Source organism: Onychomys torridus, chromosome 7 (genome assembly GCF_903995425.1).
Source record: "Onychomys torridus chromosome 7, mOncTor1.1, whole genome shotgun sequence".
Classification (NCBI taxonomy): Eukaryota; Metazoa; Chordata; class Mammalia; order Rodentia; family Cricetidae; genus Onychomys; species Onychomys torridus.
Window position 1 is genome coordinate 110896496 of NC_050449.1, and position 19013 is coordinate 110915508.

Below are 19013 nucleotides of genomic sequence, written 5' to 3' on the forward strand. Positions count from 1 at the left end.
CCCCGTAGGAGGCCACCACTTGTCGCGCCTTCCTCGACCAGCAAGGAAGACGCGACACCGGGATCCTTCTCATTACAGTTTATTCAGACTTTTGATTAGTTGCATTGTGTCTCTCTCGCTGGGGCAAGCCTCTCCCAGCACCTAAGTAGGGCTGGGCTGCCAACCCCAAGCAGCCACGTGGGCACTGTCCACAGGTTCATGCATATGCCAGCAACACACGAATCCAGCCACAGCCAAATAAGGAACTGTTTACCATAAAGAGTGTTTGCCATCGGGAAGGCAGAGGGTAGAAGCCAGCGCCATCTTTAGGGTGCGGCTACACGCGGCTCTCTACAAAAAAATGTGATTTAAAAATTTAAAATAAAAAGTAATTTTCTTCACTTGTGAAAACCTTTTATATGAGCCTCCCTCCCTCCCTCCCTCCTCTTTCTTTCCCTCCCTTCTTTCCACTGTCTTCTTGACTCCGAGTGTCCAAGTTTCTCAGCATTTCCAGCAGCATTGATTCTTGCTTAGACAACAAATTTTCTAATCTCTGGAGGGGAAATAGGCATTTGGATTTAGAGTATACCTATGCAAGACTAGGAAAATAGTGTGGTTGAAATTTCACCCACGTGTGGTGGTGCACACCATTAATCCCAGCACTAGGGAGGCAGAGGAAGGCAGATCTCAGAGTTCAAGACCAGCCTGGTCTACAGAGTGAGTTCTAAGACAGCCAGGACTACACAGAGAAACCCTGTCTCTAAAACCCAAAAAAAGAAAAGATTTTGCTCTAGAGAGAAATTAAGGTAGCTTATAAGAACATTTAAAGTGTGTCAGGATAGCATGAAGTAAAAACAGGGGCATGGAAATGAACGAACAGAATGGGACAGAAACGAAACTGGGAACAGTGCTAAAAGGACCTGTTTGGGGTCTTGAACACTGCCATCAATACTGTCTTCTAGGAACTGACACTGTCGGCTCTATTTCAGTTAGAGGAAGAAAGACATACAAACATGTGATCACACACAGAGGTATAACTCTTAAATCAACAGACTTTAACATTTCCTCTATAAACTATACTGAAAAATACTGAAATGGAGGTTGTGGATAATTCTATCTTATTGGTTCATTCTGTAGTATGAATTCATTTTGTAGAAACCTATGTATCACCATGGTATCGCAATGTGTAAATACTGAGTCAACACTCACTCTGTATGCAACAGTATAGATAAGCACACTTAAAGTTGGAGTGCAATCAAGAAATTGCAGTTCAGTGTGCTGATTTAATGTTAAAAAGTGCTCTTAACCTTTGCTGTGGATGTTTATTGTACTAAACACAGAAGATTTTCAGAGATAACTACACTGGAAAGCCTCAGAGTCTGGCTTCTGCATTAGAGGTGTTGTTGCTTCCCTCACAGGGCTGGGTGCAGATCGAATGGAAAGTGTGATTCTAGTGAAGTGCTTTGGGAATGCCAAAGATTTAGTGGGACTGAGATGGTATTAATTGTTTTTGGCACAGGAAAAGAGTCAATCAGAATACTTGAAGCTCACCCAAGAAAAAGAGCAACAAGAATCCTTGGCTCTAGAAGAGTTAGAGCTTCAGAAAAAAGCAATTCTTTCTGAGAGTGAAAACAAACTCCAGGAACTTGGGCGAGAGGCAGAGATTTACCGTACTGTAAGTTCACGTGCTGTGTGGGCTCCAGAGCTGGGGAAGTGTGTGTCTGTGGAGATTGTGCCCGGAGCTGGGGAAGTATGTATCTGTGGAGACTGTGCCCAGAGCTGGGGATGTGTGTGTCTGTGGAGACTGTCCCGGAGCTGAGGATGCTCTTCATCTTTAGTGAGAAGTGTTGATGGGAATACTATTGGCTTACGGCTTTCTTTACCATGTTGTCCCTCTTGGTTTGCGCCCAGTTCTCAGTGTTCTGGCAGCCCTTCACTCTACCTCTCAGCACACAGCAGACTCTGCAGTGTCTCCACTCTGCTGCTGTCTACCCTTGACCACTAGGAAGTGGCCTCACTTTGTAGGCAGCATATGTTCTGCACCTTCCTTCTGGTCCAACTTCATCATATACTGGATTCTAAACAGAACCCAGGCTCTGCTTTTGTCATAGTTTAGTTACACCAATGCCCTGCTTTTAAAATCACCCATTTTTTCGTATTACACATGGTGCTGGACTGACGTGTTTGTTTCCATGTCTCAGTGTGCATAGTTTTAAGGCTCTCTGGCCCTTTTCCTTATCAGTATTAGAGATGTGCTGCCCTAGTAAAAACATGCTGATGGTATTTGGATCTCCCACTCTTTTTAAGCAGTCAGACAGCCATACTCTTCCACAGTTGGCAACCCTTCTTTGTCTTCCTTTACCCACACCTCAGAAGTGCAGCTGTTGAGTCAGCGCCACTGAACACTCGCCCCTTTGAAATGCATCGCCCTCACTTCCTTTGCCAGCCACCGAGAGACTGGACTTGTCAGTTTCTTAGGACTTCTAGCTCTGACCTTCAGAGTGGAGGTTAACATTCTGTGAGGTGACAGTGACCTTTGGTAAAATACCTTTAAGAAGCATCTTTAAAAAATCCATGTCAGGCAAGTGAGATGGCTCAGGGCAGAGTGCTTGCTTCACACACAGCCCGGAGTCTGAGTCTGATCCTAAACTCACAGTGGAGAAAGGACCGATTCCCAAAGAGCTCCTCTGGCATCCACAGCTAGGGCCTGTCGTGTGTGTACAACAAAATTTTAAGAAGATTTTAAGTGTATGCCTTTGGGGGTAGAAATGAGACACTTTTTCCTCCAAAATGAAATTACGAAAGTAATAAAATACTATTGTAACCTAAAAGCATGGAGTGTGCCATTATTATTTGTTTTGTGATTTATTTTCTTTTTAACTTTCCCATTAGAATATTTTTTGAAAATAGAGAGAGTTGAAATAGTTACTCAAGTAAGTAGAACAAATACAGAACTGAGTTTACATTTGTGGTCCTGTTAGTGACTTAAGCACAGTGTATTGTCTGCCTTTTCTTATGTTTGGTCTGGTGTGTGAAGTGTCCAAATTGCAGCCTTTAGGTAGGCCCGAGTAATCTGTGTGCCATTGCTAATCAACAAGTATGTGCGTTAGTAAAAATACATCCATTTTCATTAACAGAGAATTCTTGAATTGGAAACCTCTTTGGAAAAAAGCTTACAAGAAAAAAAAAATCAATCTGAGCATTTAGCTGCTGTGTTGGAGGCTGAAAAGAATAAGCACAATAAAGAACTCACGGCCATGGCTGAGAAGCACAGGACAGAACTGGAGCACCTCCAACAGCGCCAAGACAGCCTGTGCACAGAGAGACTCCAGGGCCTGGGGCAGCAGCATCAGGCTGCAGTGGAGGAGCTCAGAGAGAAGTATGAGCAAGAAAAAGATGCGTTACTGCAGGAGAAGGAGAGGCTTTTCCAGGCCCACATACAAGACATGAATGAGAAGACCCTAGAGAAGCTGGATGTGAAGCAAACGGAACTGGAGTCCCTATCCTCAGAGCTGTCAGAAGCACTGAAAGCCCGTGAGCAGCTCAAGGAGGAGCTTTCTGTCCTGAGGGCTGATGCAGATAAAATGAAGCAATCCTTAGAGGCCGAGCTGGAGGAGCAGAGACATCACCACCAGCGCGAAGTCGACAGCATCAGTAAGGAACAAGACAGAACTGTCCGGAGGACTGAGAAGGCCTTAAAAGATGAACTCAGTCAGTTGGGCCTTCTCCTGAAGGAGAGGGATGAGCACCTGAAGGAGCAGCAGGATCGAATAGAAAAGCTCGAAGCTCTTCTTCAGAAGTCTGCCGGGGAACTCCAGCAAGCCTTGGCTAAGCTGGATCTCCTCCACTCACAACAGAGCACCACTCATGAGCAGACAGCTGCGTGTGAGGAGCAGCTGGCCCACATGCAGCAGAAGATCTTGGATCTGGAAACAGAGAAGAACCTTCTTACCAAGCAGGTGGCTGAAATGGAAACACAAAAAAAGCATGTGTGTGTGGAATTAGACACCCGGAGAGCCCAGGTGCATCAGCTTGAGGAACAGAAGCGTGAGCTGGAGGAGAAAGGCAGGTCGTTGGCCCAGCTCCATGAGTCACAGCTCAAGGATAGTGACATGGAGAAGGAGCAGACAAGGCAAATCCTTTTGGAAAAGGAAAATGTCATTTTACAAATGAGAGAAGAACAGACCAAAGAAATCGAGATCCTCCAACAGAAATTGTCTTCTAAAGAGAAGAGAATTAGTATTTTGCGTGAGGAATATGAAACCAAACTTAAAAATCAGGAAAAAAGGATGGAAAAAATTAAGCAGAAAGCAAAAGAAATGCAAGAAGCAAAGAAACAGCTGTTGGATCAGGAAGCTAAACTTCAAAAAGAGCTTGAGAACACAGTCCTAGAGCTCAGTCAGAAAGAGAGCCAGTTCAATGCCCAAATCCTGGAGATGACACGGGCCAACTCAGCCGGGGTCAGTGACACAGTCGCCAGACTGGAGGCGAACCAAAGGCAGCAGATAGAAAGCCTGACTGAAGCTCACCAGCGCAAACTTGATGACGTCATAGGGTCCTGGGAAAAGAGACTCCGTCAGCAAGCTGAAGAGCTTGGGGCCAAGCATGAGAGCCAGATGGAGGGGAAGGAGCAAGAGCTGACAGAGCTGAGGCAGAAGATGCTCACATTCGAGTCTGAAAGAGAGGAGCTGAACAAAGAAGTGACGGGGCTGAAGGAGGCGCTTACCAAGCAGGACATGGCGCTAGCCAATCTGCAGGAACAGTTAGAGCAGAAGTCTGCTCACATCACTTCACTTTCACAAAATGAAACTCAGTTGAAATCCCAAGTTGAAAAGCTGGAAGTTGATTTGGGTCGTTCTCTGACTGAGAAGGTTTCTCTTCAGGAGGAGTTAGCTGAGCTGAAACTACTGGCAGAGAAGGGGAAGCTCAGGGTTTCTGAGCTTACAGGCCAGGTGCAGGCTGCACAGGAGGAGCTCCAGAGCTGTAGGGCCTTACAGGAAAGCAGGAGGGAGAGCCTAGAGCACAAAGGCTTGAAGCTGAAAACCCTGCTTGGGGAGCTAGCATCTCAGCTAGACATTCGATGTGAGGAAACCAAAGCCTTGTTAGAAGCTAAAACAAGTGAGCTCCTCAGCGTCAGTGGAGACAAAGTGGACGCCATTCTCTCTAGGCTTTCCCGTTGTCAGCAGCACACGGCCACAGTTAGGGAGGCTCTGCTCATGAAAACGGGCCAAGTTTCTGAATTAGAAGCACAACTTACACAGCTTACAGAGGAGCAGCACACACTAAAGAACTCTGTTCAACAGCTTACCCGTCAGCTGGAAGAAAAAGAAAATCAGATTAAGGCCATGAAGGCCGATATCGAAGGTCTCGTCACAGAAAAGGAAGCCTTACAGAAGGAAGGAGGCCAGCAGCAGCAGGCGGCCTCTGAGAAGGAGTCCTGCATCACACAGTTGAAGAAGGAGTTATCCGAGAACATCAATGCCGTCACACTGCTGAGAGGAGAGCTCTCCGAGAAAACGTCTGAGATTGACAACCTCAGCGAACAGCTAGGTGATCTGAATGCACGACTTGAGAACAGTGTCAGCCTGGGTGACAAAGCGGCGGCCATGGCGTCACTGAGCAAGCAGCATGAGGAACAGCAGAGGGAGCTGCAAAGTCAGCTGCAAGACCTTTCCTCGAAAGTCGATGCTCTGAGTCAAGAGAAAAAGTCTGCTCTTGAGCAGGTAGATCATTGGTCCAACAAGTTCTCAGAGTTGAAAAAAAAAGCACAGCCCAGATTTGCACAGTACCAAAGCACTATTAAAGACTTGCAGACACAGCTTGACATCAAAGCCAAAGAAGCTAGTGAAAAGGATGAGCAGATCCATTTACTGAAAGAAGACCTTGATCAGCAGAAGAAAAGATTTGAATGTTTAAAGGGTGAGATGGAAGACAGGAAGAACAAGATGGAGAAGAAGGAGTGTGACTTAGAGACCGAGCTAAAGGTGCAGACAGCAAGGGTTGCTGAGCTGGAGGACTGTGTTACTCAGAGGAAAAAAGAAATCAAGTCCCTAAATGAAGCACTCCAGAATTACAACCAACAGAAGGACACTGAGCGGGATGAACTGGTTCAGAAACTTAAGCACTTTGAAGAGCTAGGAGAGGAGAAAGACAAAAGGGTTAGGGAGGCTGAGGAAAATGTCCTGAGACTAGGAAAGCAAGTGTCTTCCCTGGAAGCTGAACTGGGAATGATGAAGAAGGAACTAGAACATGTGAATGCAAGTGTGAAGAGCAGAGATGGGGAGTTAAAGGTTTTAGAAGACAAGCTTGAGTTAGAAAGTGCCTCCAAAGTGGAGCTGAAGAGGAAGGCAGAGCAGAAGATCGCCGCCATCAGGAAGCAGCTACTGTCTCAGATGGAAGAGAGAAAACAGCAGTATGAAAAACATACAGAAAGCCAGCTGAGTGAGCTGAATGCAAAATTACAAGACAGAGAAAAGCAAATTCACATTCTAAAAGAAAAACTTAAAAGCCTAGAAAGTTCTCCACAATCAGAAATGCCAGTTGTGTCCAGATCCTTACAAAATGTGGCAGCGTCTTCCAAACAAGAAGCAGCAGATTCCCAAGGCTGCACACACAAGGCATGTGGAGAAAGACTCTCGGAACTACAGAGAAGATTAGTTGAGAAAGAAAAGCTGCTGCACCGCCTGGAGCAGGGAAAAGGGGAGTCAAAGTTCTCCCCATCTGAAATGCAGCTAGACCACACCCAGGCCAAGCAGCTCAGTGACCAGGCTTTGATAGGATGTCTGCAAGAAGAGCTGGGAGAGAACAAGATGAACTGTTCCTTCATTGTGTCCCAGCCCCTGGGAGAGGAAACTGGTAAAAACGATGCAGGAGTGAAACAGAACTGGGCAAGTGTGCTCGACAGTGTCCAGAAAACCCTCCAGGAGAAGGAGCTGACCTGCCAGACTCTGGAGCAGAAGATAAAGGAGCTGGAGTCAGACTTGGTGAGAGAGAGGGACTCACACAGACTGGAAATGGAAAAGCTGACCTTAAAAGATGAGAGATCATCACAGCAAGAAATGGACGGGAAAAATAAACCTGCAGAAATTTCGGAAGACAGTTCTGAGGAAAATTCCAAATTACACGTGATACAGCCAGAATTGGGGAATAACATGGACACTCAGCACAATGATCTGGAGTCAAAGTTAGCAGGGGTGGAACGGGAGAAGCAGAAGCTGAGCAGGGAGGTGGCTAGGCTGCAGAAAGATCTGCGGTTGCTGAGAAAGGAACATCAGCAGGAACTGCACATCCTGAAACAAGAGTGTGTGCAGGAAGCGGAGGAGAAGCTCAAGTAAGTGTCATTCCCAGGTCGTGTGTGTGTGTGTGTGTGTGTGTGTGTGTGTGTGTGTGTGTGTGTGTGTGTGTGTGTGTAAGTAATGCAGACACTTTTACCTGCCCAAAGTGTTTCCTAGCTCCAGTAAGTTAAATTACTGGGGAGAAATGAAAAGTTTGGGCAGAAGGTGGTGTTGGTTGTTGGTTCATGTTCATTTAAGGGAGACACCTTTCCTTGCAGGTGGGATCCCAGCTGCTAGGTGCATGTCTTGAGCAATGATCTCATTGTTGGTTGTCTTTAGAAGTAGCCCCTATGACTACCAAGCATATGTAGTGGAGAAGTTTCAAGTGGGAAAGGACCATTCCCCAGGCCCCAGAGGTAGTCACTGAAGGCATCAGAGTCTCTGCATCTCTAGTTTTCTTCACCTGGACACATGCACACAAAGAACGGCCTCCATAACAGCAAGAGCACATTGTGCAGACTGTTTGAGACCTCTTTGTAACTTGCTCTGTGGAGACAGCCGTCATCGCTGTCCACTCTTGTTACTCAGACAGGAGCAAGAAGATCTTGAGTTGAAGCATACTTCCATACTGAAGCAGCTGATGAGGGAGTTTAACACCCAGCTGGCACAGAAGGAGCAGGAACTTGAAAGGACCATCCAGGAGACCATTCGTGAGTACAGCTTTCAACCCGGCAGGGAAACCACACTCGTCTGAGGCCACGGTCCAAGCCTAGTCTCTTTTTGCCCTTGTAGTAGGTGCTGTATGTCATTAACTAGAGGGAAAATGGAAAATGGCCCTTGACGAAGAAAGTACTCTTCCAGGGCCTCTAGACCTCTAGAAAGTTCTCTAACCTGCCTCGTACCTCACCATGCCTGTTCTGCTAAATTTCATGAACATTAATTTGAAACGAGAATTCCTACTGCTGTTGGCATATAGGTAGTCACAAGCATGTTTTCTTATGTGCCCCTTGTCCTTAATTAGATAAGGCCCAGGAGGTGGAAGCTGAACTTCTGGAAAGCCACCAAGAAGAGACGCACCAGTTGCATAGAAAGATTGCGGAGAAAGACGATGATCTGAAAAGAACAGCCAGGAGATACGAGGAGATCCTTGACGTACCTTATTTTCATTTTCTTTTGAAGTAGTCTGTGTTTTATGGTAGAACGATGTTCTTCAGATGTGGAGACCTTTTTTTCCCTTTGACAGAAACTAAAGTGAGGCTTTGTGCTCGGATGAAGTCTGGGAGCTGGAGCAGTGTCTAAGGCTGCCTAGTTTAGCTGGGGTCTTCCAGGACAGCCCGCCAGCTTCACTCCTTCTCCGCTCACTTTCAGAGTTTGATGGCCCAGGGGGTGTGGAAGGGGACTGATCAGCTGAGTGTTTTACCTTTAGTGGATGGTATTCCTCTAATGGCATTGCATTAACAGAATAAAATAATCATAAATACTAGGAAGGACTTTGGACCCAAGAATGTTTTCAGATATAAAACAATTATTCTCTGTAAGGCTATTCCAAGCTTCCTTCATCCTATGCCAAAAAACATTTGTTGTTCCAGAAGAGCCATAACTTAAGCTACTGTGTCAGCAGTACATGTGTGAGCTAGAAACAGATTGTAATAATCATTATTTTAAATGTAATTGAATTGAGTGAAATTATGGAATATGGAGTGCCAAGTTTGTGTAATTTGTAAGCTTTAAATCTCATTAGGAAAATTTAAAAACAATTGCACATTTTCTTGTACTTTCAGAATATATTTATGCTAAGTTTTTAAGAATACAGCCAGGGGACTGGAGAGATTGCTCAGTAATTAAGAGCACTTACTACTCTTGCAGAGGATCCAGGTTCTATTCCCAGAACCTACATGGTGGCTCACAGCTAACTCTAACTCCAGTTCCAGAGGATCCAGTGCCCTCCTCTCTCGTCTGTGGGCACTGGACATTCATGGTACACATAAGTTCATGGGCAGTTGCATGCACATGGTATATCTAATCTCATGTAGGCACATACAGATAAATAATAAATGCATTTAAAAAATCTATTAAGGTGTTGGTGGTACATGCCTATAATCTGAGCACTTGAGAAGCTGAGTTCAAGGCTATCTCTGGTTATATAACAAGTTCAAGGTCAGCCTGGGCTGGATGAAACCTTGTCTCAAGATACATAAATACAGTCACTTCTTGACTCCTTATTGAATGTTTTACCACGCAGTGTACCTAGTATGCCTAAGGCACCTAGTTTAGTTTTATCTTCTGGTATTTGTTACTGTGCTTTTGCTCTGTTTTGTTTTTATGCAGAAAGGAAGACAACCTAGTGTAGCTAATTATTTGAGTAATAATATATCTTATGTTCTAGAGTAGAGATTCATCATTACCTTCACATATTTCATAAATAAAGCTGTCTTCCCAAGGAAGGGACTTTAAGAAGGTAACTGTTAGTATTTAAGCGGCGCTAGGAACACGTCCCGAACACGACAAGACCACAGAAGAGTTTTATTAAAGAGGATAGAGGTGACAGGCCTGTGTGAAACACACGTGGGTGAGGAGATAAGGGGGGGGGGGGGCTCATGCAAGATGGCACCGGCTTTATAAAGGTTGGGCTGCGCATGCGTACAGGAACTCGTGTGGGTACTGCACGCATGCGCGTAGATTACATGGCTGCGTGTGCGCTTTACGCAACCACGTAAAGCCACAGAGTCCCGGTCTGACCCGGAGATGGCTATTCTGAATTGGAAATAGTTAGGCAGTCCGCCGGGCAAGCCCAACCGTGTAGACATGTAATTCTCTATCAGTAACAGCTATTTATTGTGAATAATCAAGCCTGGGAGCTTCAGGGAGAGGGTGAGCTCTTTTTTCTGATTCCTTCTCTGAATATGCATATATGGGTCATTATTGTCAGACTTTTTTTGCGGGGACTGCTAGCCCCCAAAACTTATTAATTATGAAAGCTGGGCTTTAGCATAGGCTTGTTTACAGCTAGCTCTTATAACTTAAATTAACCTGTTTCTATTCATCTCTGTTCTGCCACATAGTTCTTTACCTCTCCTCCATTTTGTACATCCAACTCCCTGTGAGTTTCTCCCTCTGCCCGGGAGTCCCACCTAATCTCTCCAGCCTAGCAGATCAGGATGTGGCTCTCAGCTACGGTTTCAGTGCCATGTATGTTGCCATACTTCCACCATGATGATAATGGACTAACCCTCTGAAGCTGGAAGCAAAGTCCCTTAAATGCTTCTAAGAGTTGCTGCTGTGGTCTTAACAGCGCTAAGTCAGGGGGATGCCAGTGTCAGGGCTCTTCCTCAGTTGCTCTCCATTTTGCTTTCTGTGGCACACTGAACCTGGAGTTCATGTGGTGAGCTGACCACCAGGGTCTTCCCATTAGCACTGGAGTATAGACGTGTGCCACCAAACTGGCTTTTTACATGGTGCTGGAGTCTGAACCTGAGTCTGCATGATTGGGTAGCAAGTGATTACCACTGAGTTGCTCCCCAGCCTCTCTGTGCTGCATCTTTACAAAGCTTTCAATGAAGTTTTAGAGAAACTTGAATCAAATGCATTCACATGTATATTTGAGAATGGTGTATAGTGAGATTCACTTTCATTCTTGTTTGTTGTTTTTAAAGAGTAGAATCAAGAAAACTAGAGCTCTCCACTCGTCCCTCTCTGCTCCCTTTTCTTTTCTTTCTTTCTCCCCCAACTCCCCTTTTGATGAACTAGGGATGTACGTAGGATCTGGTACCTTGTTGGCAGCCACCCTACCACTGAGTTGTCCCCCAGTTCCAGAACTATTTTTTAAGTTAGCGATGATTCATCAGTGATTCTTCTCTAATTCTTAGAAGGCTTGCCCTTAGCTTAGTTAGGAGTTTGCAGCTATCAAAGGCTGTGTCACACATAGCTGAATGTCCAAGTGTGCCTGAGGAGGTAGCTGTGGACTCTCAGCCACACTGACGCGGGGAACCATAGGGATGTGCGATGGTAGACTCAAGACAGCCATGACCAAGGCAGTAATAGCCCAGTTCCAGGTTGATGGTGTTGGAGACGGGGCTAGGTCAACATGTGCCTCCGGTGAGGAGATGTCTGAGCACTGGCCAACACTGAACAGGGTTGTGCTGTTTTATTCTCCATTAGCCTTCTTTGTGAGAGATTTAAAATAAGACTTTGTGGGTCCTCTGTGCCCAACCATCCGGCTGTTGTTGAGAATGGTGTCCCTTGTATTTCTGACAGTCGGTGTCTTAAGTGACACCTGGTGGTGGTGGTTTTCCTCTCATGTCTCACTCAGCCCACACTCATCTTCATTCTCAAGCCAGATTGATATTCTAGCTCTAAGTGTTCTTTAGCACAAAGCTCTTGCAAGACTTATGGCGAGGAGAGCCGAGTGCCCTCGCAACAGAACAGAAGGTGATTTGTGTGCCATCATTTCTGAGTAGGCCCATGGGGATGAAAACCGCTGTAAGTTTTTTTTCTTGTTCAGCCTTGTCTATTTTTTTGTTGCTGCTGTTTATGCAATGTTTCGGGGAAATAGAGATTGCACTGGTCACCAGCAGGTTAGACAGACTATTTGTATTATGTTACTTAACTGCTGACTTGATGTGGAGACAAGTGAAATGTGTGGTGCTGTGGTAGTCAGGACAACTCCTGAGTTACACAGCTCCTCCATAGTTGGTAAAGAAAAGGAGACCAAAGCATTTCATGGCTGCCTGTGCTCAGCCAGTTGTCAGTGTGTATGAATGTTGCTTTATCTCCTGATACCTGAGACACTCACTGTAGAAACAACCAAACCTGAAAGCTGGAGACCTCATGAACCCAGGGTGAGAGGACCGCAGCAACTCGATGACCTGAGGTGATGGGCAGGGGCATGTTCACAGGAGCCATGGCATCCTGGGAAGAGTGAGCAGCACTGGCATGGGATTAACTTGGGTCAGAAAGGTGGCTAGGGGAGCAGAGACAGGACAGACAGCTCTGCAGTGTGGCTCACCAACTTGTTGAGTGTTCTACAGTGCTTCTCCTCAGCATGGCTGTCATGTCATCACCACACTGCTATTTCCATTCTAAAGGCCCGTGAAGAAGAAATGACTACAAAGGTGAATGACCTACAGACTCAGCTTGAGGAGCTACAGAAGAGATATGAACACAGGCAAGACCAGGAGGAGAGCGCGGAGGACAATGTGAGAGCACTTCGAGTTTCTTCTTATAGTTCTTGAGAACACCACCATTTCCACAGTCTGGCTCCCCCGTTGACATGCTTTCACCTCATTTAATCCTGAGAAGCCCTGTAAGGATGGTGGCCTTTTTTTTTTTTCAGTCAGTACAAACAACTAAAACCCAAAGAGCTTAACAGAATGTCCAGCTCTCGTGTTAACTGTTGTAGTGGAATTTAAATCCAGGCTCCCACACTCAAAGCCTGAATTTCCTGTTTGTCAGAGCTTCCTGGGCTTTCCACAGACTATAGCAGAGAAGACTGAGCCTTTTTAAAAAATGTCTGCTCTTTTTTTTTTTTTTTTTCTGTTTTATTTACTCTCTGACAGTCGCATACATGCACATCATATATTTCTGTCACTCTCACCCTCCCTGTCCTCTTCCTACTCTGACAAGCCCTCTCTTCCCTCTAACAAGTCCCCTCCCACTTGATGTCACTGTTTTGTTTTGTGACTCCCGGAGTTTAACCTTCAACCGTGGTGGCGTGGGTGTGGGTGTGAAGCTGCCCACTGAAGCATGGGTGACCTGTCAGTGGTTATACTACTGAAGACAGTGACCCCACCCCAGCAGCAGTCACCTGGCTCTAGCCTTTGGGTGCATTTAATCCGCCTTCTACTTTATAATGTGTCCTTAGTTGTAGTGCAGGACCATGATGGTTTGTCAGTAAGTCTGTGCTGGTTCATGTTCCCTTGGCTACCAGACCAGATGCAGATCCAATGAGAAGACTAATGTGACGGAGGCGGACTGTGTCTTTGTTTTTTGTTTTGTTTTGTTTTTTTAAATAATCCCAGTCTCTAATTAAAATTGATGTTCCTTGGCTGCTTGTCCTGCTGTATCCCCCAGCAGTTACCCACAAAGCACGAGGGTCCTAGTTTGAGAAGCCTGACACTGAAATGTTTCTTTCTGACAGTTATCCCTTTTCTAGGATGTTCTTTTTTTCACAGTGTTGTCATGGGGCTCTTGGGAAAATGGACAGACAACGTCTGTGACTCTACCTTTGAGAAGATTTAGTATAGATTACTAGTACCTGATAACAACAGTTATAAGGGTCTCCTTACCGGACTTCTGAGATGAAGCCTTTCTAAAAAGGCTTTGCCGAGCATCACTCCTTACTAGATACAGCTGTGTGAGCACTGAGCAAGCAGAAAGGTCCTTCTCTTTAAGGACAGCCATTAATACAGTTCTGTCTATTTAGCGTGTGGTCATGGCTGTGGGCATCCTTGCTATTAAACATTATTTCTATAAAAACATGTATTTTACTAACATGAGCTTCCCCTAGCTTCAGAGTATCAGTGCTGCATCCTGACTACCATAGAGCATTGTGAAATTGATATTAGTGCTCTTGTTGCAAAAGAAAGGAGAAAATAATAACTACAAACAGATTTGTTCCTTTGTAGTCTCTTAATTCTCCTTGAGCATGCTTCCGTGCCTCTAAATGTTTTGATTTTGTTTTTCACTTGAGATGGTAGTCCTGGCCCGTTTCCCAAGCTAGTTTGAACGTTCTGCTCAAGAAGTCCTCCCACCTCAGCCTCCCAAATAACTGGCATCACACTGATGTAGTTTTCCTTCTGGACTCTAGATGGTCCTCAGTCACGTGTACCTGTGCTGAGCTCCATGATCAATAACTTGTAATCAGAGCCCAGCATGAGCCTTAGGGGTTGTGCTTAGAAATGTCCTAAAGGACTTTGAAAGCTCTAACCTGAGTGATACATGAACATAGTCTGTGTCCCTTAACCCTGAAGGATAAAGAATCCAAGAGCAGTCACAGCCTTCCAGCCCCTCCTCTGTTTATGGATGTTTGCATGTGGGCATTACTATAACAAAAATAGACCAGGTTAAGAAAGAAAGGCTTGAAATTGCTTTATTTCAAACCTGTTCACTCTCTTAAGATGGGGAAGCTGGCTTTGTACTGTGTTGTCATTTCATAGTGCTGATTTATTGTCTCTTCTTCTTGTCAGTTTTATTGTTTACATTCTTTTGTTTTTGTGTTTCTTTTCCATCTCCAGGTAACAATTATGGATCTACAGGTAAGATTAGTTCTTCACTGATGTTTACTGAAGTTAGTACATTTTAGGAACATTCTCACCCCCACCCCCACCCCGACTCCCTCCTTATTTTAACAAGTTAAACATAAAGATCCTGTTTCTATAAAGGAAGTTTTTTGCAAGCAGTCCAGAAACATGTCCTGGATTGATGAAGCACACTCATTCCAGTCTGGCGTCTGTTCTTTCAGACACAGCTAGCCCAGAAGACCACTGTGATCAGCGAGGCCACGTTAAAGGAGCAGGAGCTGAGAGAGCAGGTATGGAGGAGCGAAGCTTCTGGTGCTGTGGGCTTGGGTCTCGGCCAGTAAGACACATGACTTCATGCTTTCATAGTTGCTTTGTGTGTAGTAGCCCTGGCTGTCCTAGAACTCACTCTGTAGACCAGGCTGGCACAAAGATCCTCCTGCCTGAGTGCTGGGACTAACGGAGTGCCCATGCTTGAACTTGAGTACCACTCTGGGCTTGAACGTCTGCCGTTCTTTTAGGTATCTGTATAGGACGGAGCGGGATTGCTTTCTGTGCTAAAACTTCTTGAGAAACTGCCACTCTGCTTTCCATAGCTTCTGCTCTGTGCACATCAGTGGTTTATAAGGACTCCATTGTCACACCCTTATCAACCAGATTTTTTATTATAGCCGCCTGAGAAGGTAGGAAGTGGTTTCACTGTGGTGTAGTTTACATTTTTCTAATGATTAATGGTATCAACCATCTTTTCATCAACTTTTTGACCCTTTGCATCTCTCTTCTTTGGAGTGATGTAGTATTTACTAATGTCCTGTGGTTGTTCTGGGGTTGTATTCTCTGAGGTGTAAGGACTTACTATGTATTCTGGATACAAAGTCCTTATCAGGTATATGATTTGCAAATATTTCTTCCCATTTATAACTTGTCTTCACATTTTTTATGTAATCTTTCAATATAAAAAGGTTTTTATTTTAATAAAATTTATGTATTTTTCTTTCATTGAATATGCTTTTAGTTTCTGCCGAAGAAATGTTTTTTTCCCATTTTATCTGTATGTAATGTTCCTTCAGCATTAAAGAGAATCTAGTACTTCTTGTATAGCTATTCTTTTCCTTACATGGGATTTTCATATTAATTTTATGGTATGGTTTGAATATTATTTTTAGATCCATAATTTAGAAGACCGTTTGAAAAGATATGAAAAGACTGTGTGTGCGACAACTGTGGGGACACCTTACAAAGGTGAGCTGACTTCCGCCATGCCACCTGTGTGCCTCTGCTACACATTCCCTCACTTATGTAACCTTTTGTTGTGATGCGTCTTCATTACTGCTCTGCTGTGCAGAGCCACTGTGAGCAAAGCAGCTTATTAAAGACAATGTTGAATTGGGACTTTGCTTCTAGTTTTAGAGGGTTAGTGTCCGTGACCATCATGTCTGGGAGCATGGTAGCAGGCAGACAGGCAGGATTGGTGCTGGAGCAGCAGCTGAGAAATTAGATTCTTATCTACAGGCAGCAGGCAGAGAGACAGACACTGAGCTTGGCCTGGTTTTTGAAACTTCAAAGCTCTCTTCCCAGTGACACACCACCTCCATCCAGCAAGGCCACGTCTACTTTTTCTCAAAATAGTTCCACCAACTAGGAACCAAACATTCAAATGTATAAGCCTGTGCAGGGCATTTTCATTCACACCAGTACACAGTGACAGCACTCTAAATCTAGTCCTGCTGGTTTCCAGTAATATACTATATCATCGCCCCACTACAACGGCTGTCTTGAATGTGTTTCTACCATGACGCTGAAATGTTGTCTCCTTTGAACAATGAACCTCCACTTCACCTGATCTCTTAGCTGATGGTAACTACCATCTTACCTGTTCTTTGAATCTAGCTTGTATAGATTTCATATGTGAGTCAGATCCTATAGGACTTGTCATTCTGCGTCTGGCTTGCTTTGTTTCCTGTAGTGTCACGTAGCTGCATATCTTACATACATAATACTAAATTCTAGTGTCAAATATTGTTTTGTACACATTGCGTATGTCAGCACATTTAAATGATTACAAGAATCCAAAAAGTCTGATGGACATGCTCACTGATCTTCTCCATGCTGCTGCTTTTAAGATTTGAATGATCCCCATCATTCCTATGGGGAGAAATAATGCATTTCCTGTTCCATGTGAGCTCCTGTGGTACTTCTGTGATAATATAGTCAGCACCTTTGTGATGCTGAACCCTTCTGACACTGTGTTACTCATTCTTCTGCCCTCTCATGTAACATCCATGTGTGAAGTTTCCAGGGACATTTTATTTAGATTTGCTTTAGCTGGGGGAATTTATGTAATCTGTTTCTTTTGTTTAGTATAAGTTTGAGAGTCATCTTGGTTGTATATTTTAATTCCATTAGTTTGGTACATATTTGTACATGTTTCCTATAGTCTACATGTGAAAGATTTTCTATAGAACACAGAACTAAGAATAGAATTGACACATCATAGGATGTGAAATTTTTCGGCCCACTGTGGCCTCTCTCCTGCTAATGTGTACCATAGTCCTTCAATGCTTAGCTGATTTACATTTGATATAATGTTGTCAGGATTTTACTTTTGTTTCTGTTCTTAGTAATAGGTTGAGCATGATTAGATCATATTATTTGTTCTTCCTGAGTTCTGGCTGTGTGCATTTCTTCCTTTGTAGAGTGCCTTATATTTCCATGTCTTCTAAAGTTAGGTTGTCATTTTCTTTTTTATAAGATGTTGAATTTCCTGCTTATTTGCCTTATTTTTATTAGCATATGTTAATTATGCAAATTAATGTGCTCTCAGGACATTTCCATGTATGCATATAATATACATTTATCATATCCCTAAGAAAGTAATAATAAATTATTATTTATGCATTACTATTTATTACTACTCTTTCTTAGCCCCCTCTCTGCTTTCTCCCTTCATATACTTGATAGTCTCCTTGAGCCCCCAAGTAGCCGGGATTTCAGGCTTGTGCCACTGCACACAGCTCACATAAAAATATTTGAAAACCGCTATGACACTGATACTTTGCACACTTTCAGCTTTGTTATTTATCTTGTGTTTCAAAACATTTTTAAAATTTGCTTTGAACTGGTATTGGAATACTTAAAAAGAAACTAAAAATGTCTGAGATCTGAGTGGTTGCTAAAGTGAGGATGATGATGTTAGTTGCTGGGATATCTGCCGTTGTCCACATGCAGTTTAGCAGAGATGCCAGTACTAAGGAGCCTTTACACTGGCCATGTGATCTTAAGAGGAGGATACAGGAAATAAAAATTTTGTAACTGTTCTTATTTCTACTCTATCAAGCAGCTGGGAATGTTCATTGTGAATGTGTGGAAAACGTAGTACAGCGATAGAAACGCTGTACTACGTTTTCCACACAATGTCTCTTTCTGTTCCCTTCTTGTGTCCTAGTGTGTCTATTTTTGAGTGACGGTCATCTGGGTTTGCTTTTGTAATTTTGATTTTGTCTTTCTTGACAGGTGGCAATTTGTACCACACTGATGTCTCACTGTTTGGAGAACCTACTGAGTTTGAATATTTGAGAAAAGTGTTGTTTGAATATATGATGGGTCGTGAGACCAAGGTATGGATCCTGCCTGGTGACTTGGTGTGAGACTCCTTTTAACACACTCATTAGATTGTTATGCGCAGACAGTATTCATAAAAATGAACTGACTGGCAGTCTTGTTCTATTTATTAAATACCAACTTAAAAAATACTATTGGTTGTTACTAAATACTACTACAATGAAAATTTCATAAACAATAAGTTATTTTTAAAAAGTGGCTAGTTTTTTGTTTTGTTTTGGTGTGTGTGTGTGTGTGTGTGTGTGTGTGTGTGTGTGTGTATGAGAGAGAGAGAGAGAGAGAGAGAGAGAGAGAGAGAGAGAGAGACTGACTTCAAATCTTAAAAGTAGGAGAAGAGACTCCATTTTAAGGAGGTTTTACTACCCTGTAGATAGCACTGTGAATTGCCATGCCATAACCATGACAGCGACAGCTAAGGAACATCAGAGACAATTTAGTCTGTTAGAAGTCCTTTCTGCATGTGTGGGATATTGATCATGTTTAAACTACCACACTGTGCGAGTAGGAATAAGTCAATTTGTTTTCTGGAATGTAGCTCCTACCTAAGACCCTTGATACAGAGTCTTGCTTTATTTGTGTCCTCTACAGTTTGTTTGTTGTTTGTTTAAAACCTTATGTTAGACATTTGGTAAATATATCTTGAATGGAATTGAATGTTGTTAGGGAATTTCATGAGCTTTTTATCAATGAAAGTTTTCATTGTAGTCAATTTCTGGTTTTGACACTTGTAGACTCAAGTGTCTGTGTCATGACTGAGAATGGCATGATGAAATTTTTGTCCTTGGAAATCGTCAATATTTTGCTGTGTGGCTATGTGCTGAGTCATAGAGATGCTAGGCCGATTCAGACAGTGATCTGGAAAACATACGTGGAACCAAAACAGAGCAAGGGCATAGACAAGGAC

At 43.7% G+C, this 19013-nt stretch overlaps 1 protein-coding gene across 10 annotated transcripts in view; it reads left to right on the forward strand.

The window, feature by feature from the left end:
• Golga4 (golgin A4) overlaps positions 1-19013 on the forward strand; it is a 94259-nt gene that overhangs the window by 65258 nt on the left and 9988 nt on the right. For all 10 annotated transcript variants that reach the window (XR_004945482.1, XM_036194016.1, XM_036194018.1 and 7 more), the window contains 9 exons: positions 1499-1654; positions 3117-7309; positions 7842-7963; positions 8275-8405; positions 12338-12448; positions 14486-14506; positions 14713-14781; positions 15655-15730; positions 18002-18105. Coding sequence is in view for 9 of the 10 variants with exons in the window: in XM_036194016.1 (XP_036049909.1) it covers positions 1499-1654; positions 3117-7309; positions 7842-7963; positions 8275-8405; positions 12338-12448; positions 14486-14506; positions 14713-14781; positions 15655-15730; positions 18002-18105 (4983 nt within the window). In the remaining variant the exon portion in view is untranslated. The remainder of the gene's footprint in view (positions 1-1498; positions 1655-3116; positions 7310-7841; positions 7964-8274; positions 8406-12337; positions 12449-14485; positions 14507-14712; positions 14782-15654; positions 15731-18001; positions 18106-19013) is intronic.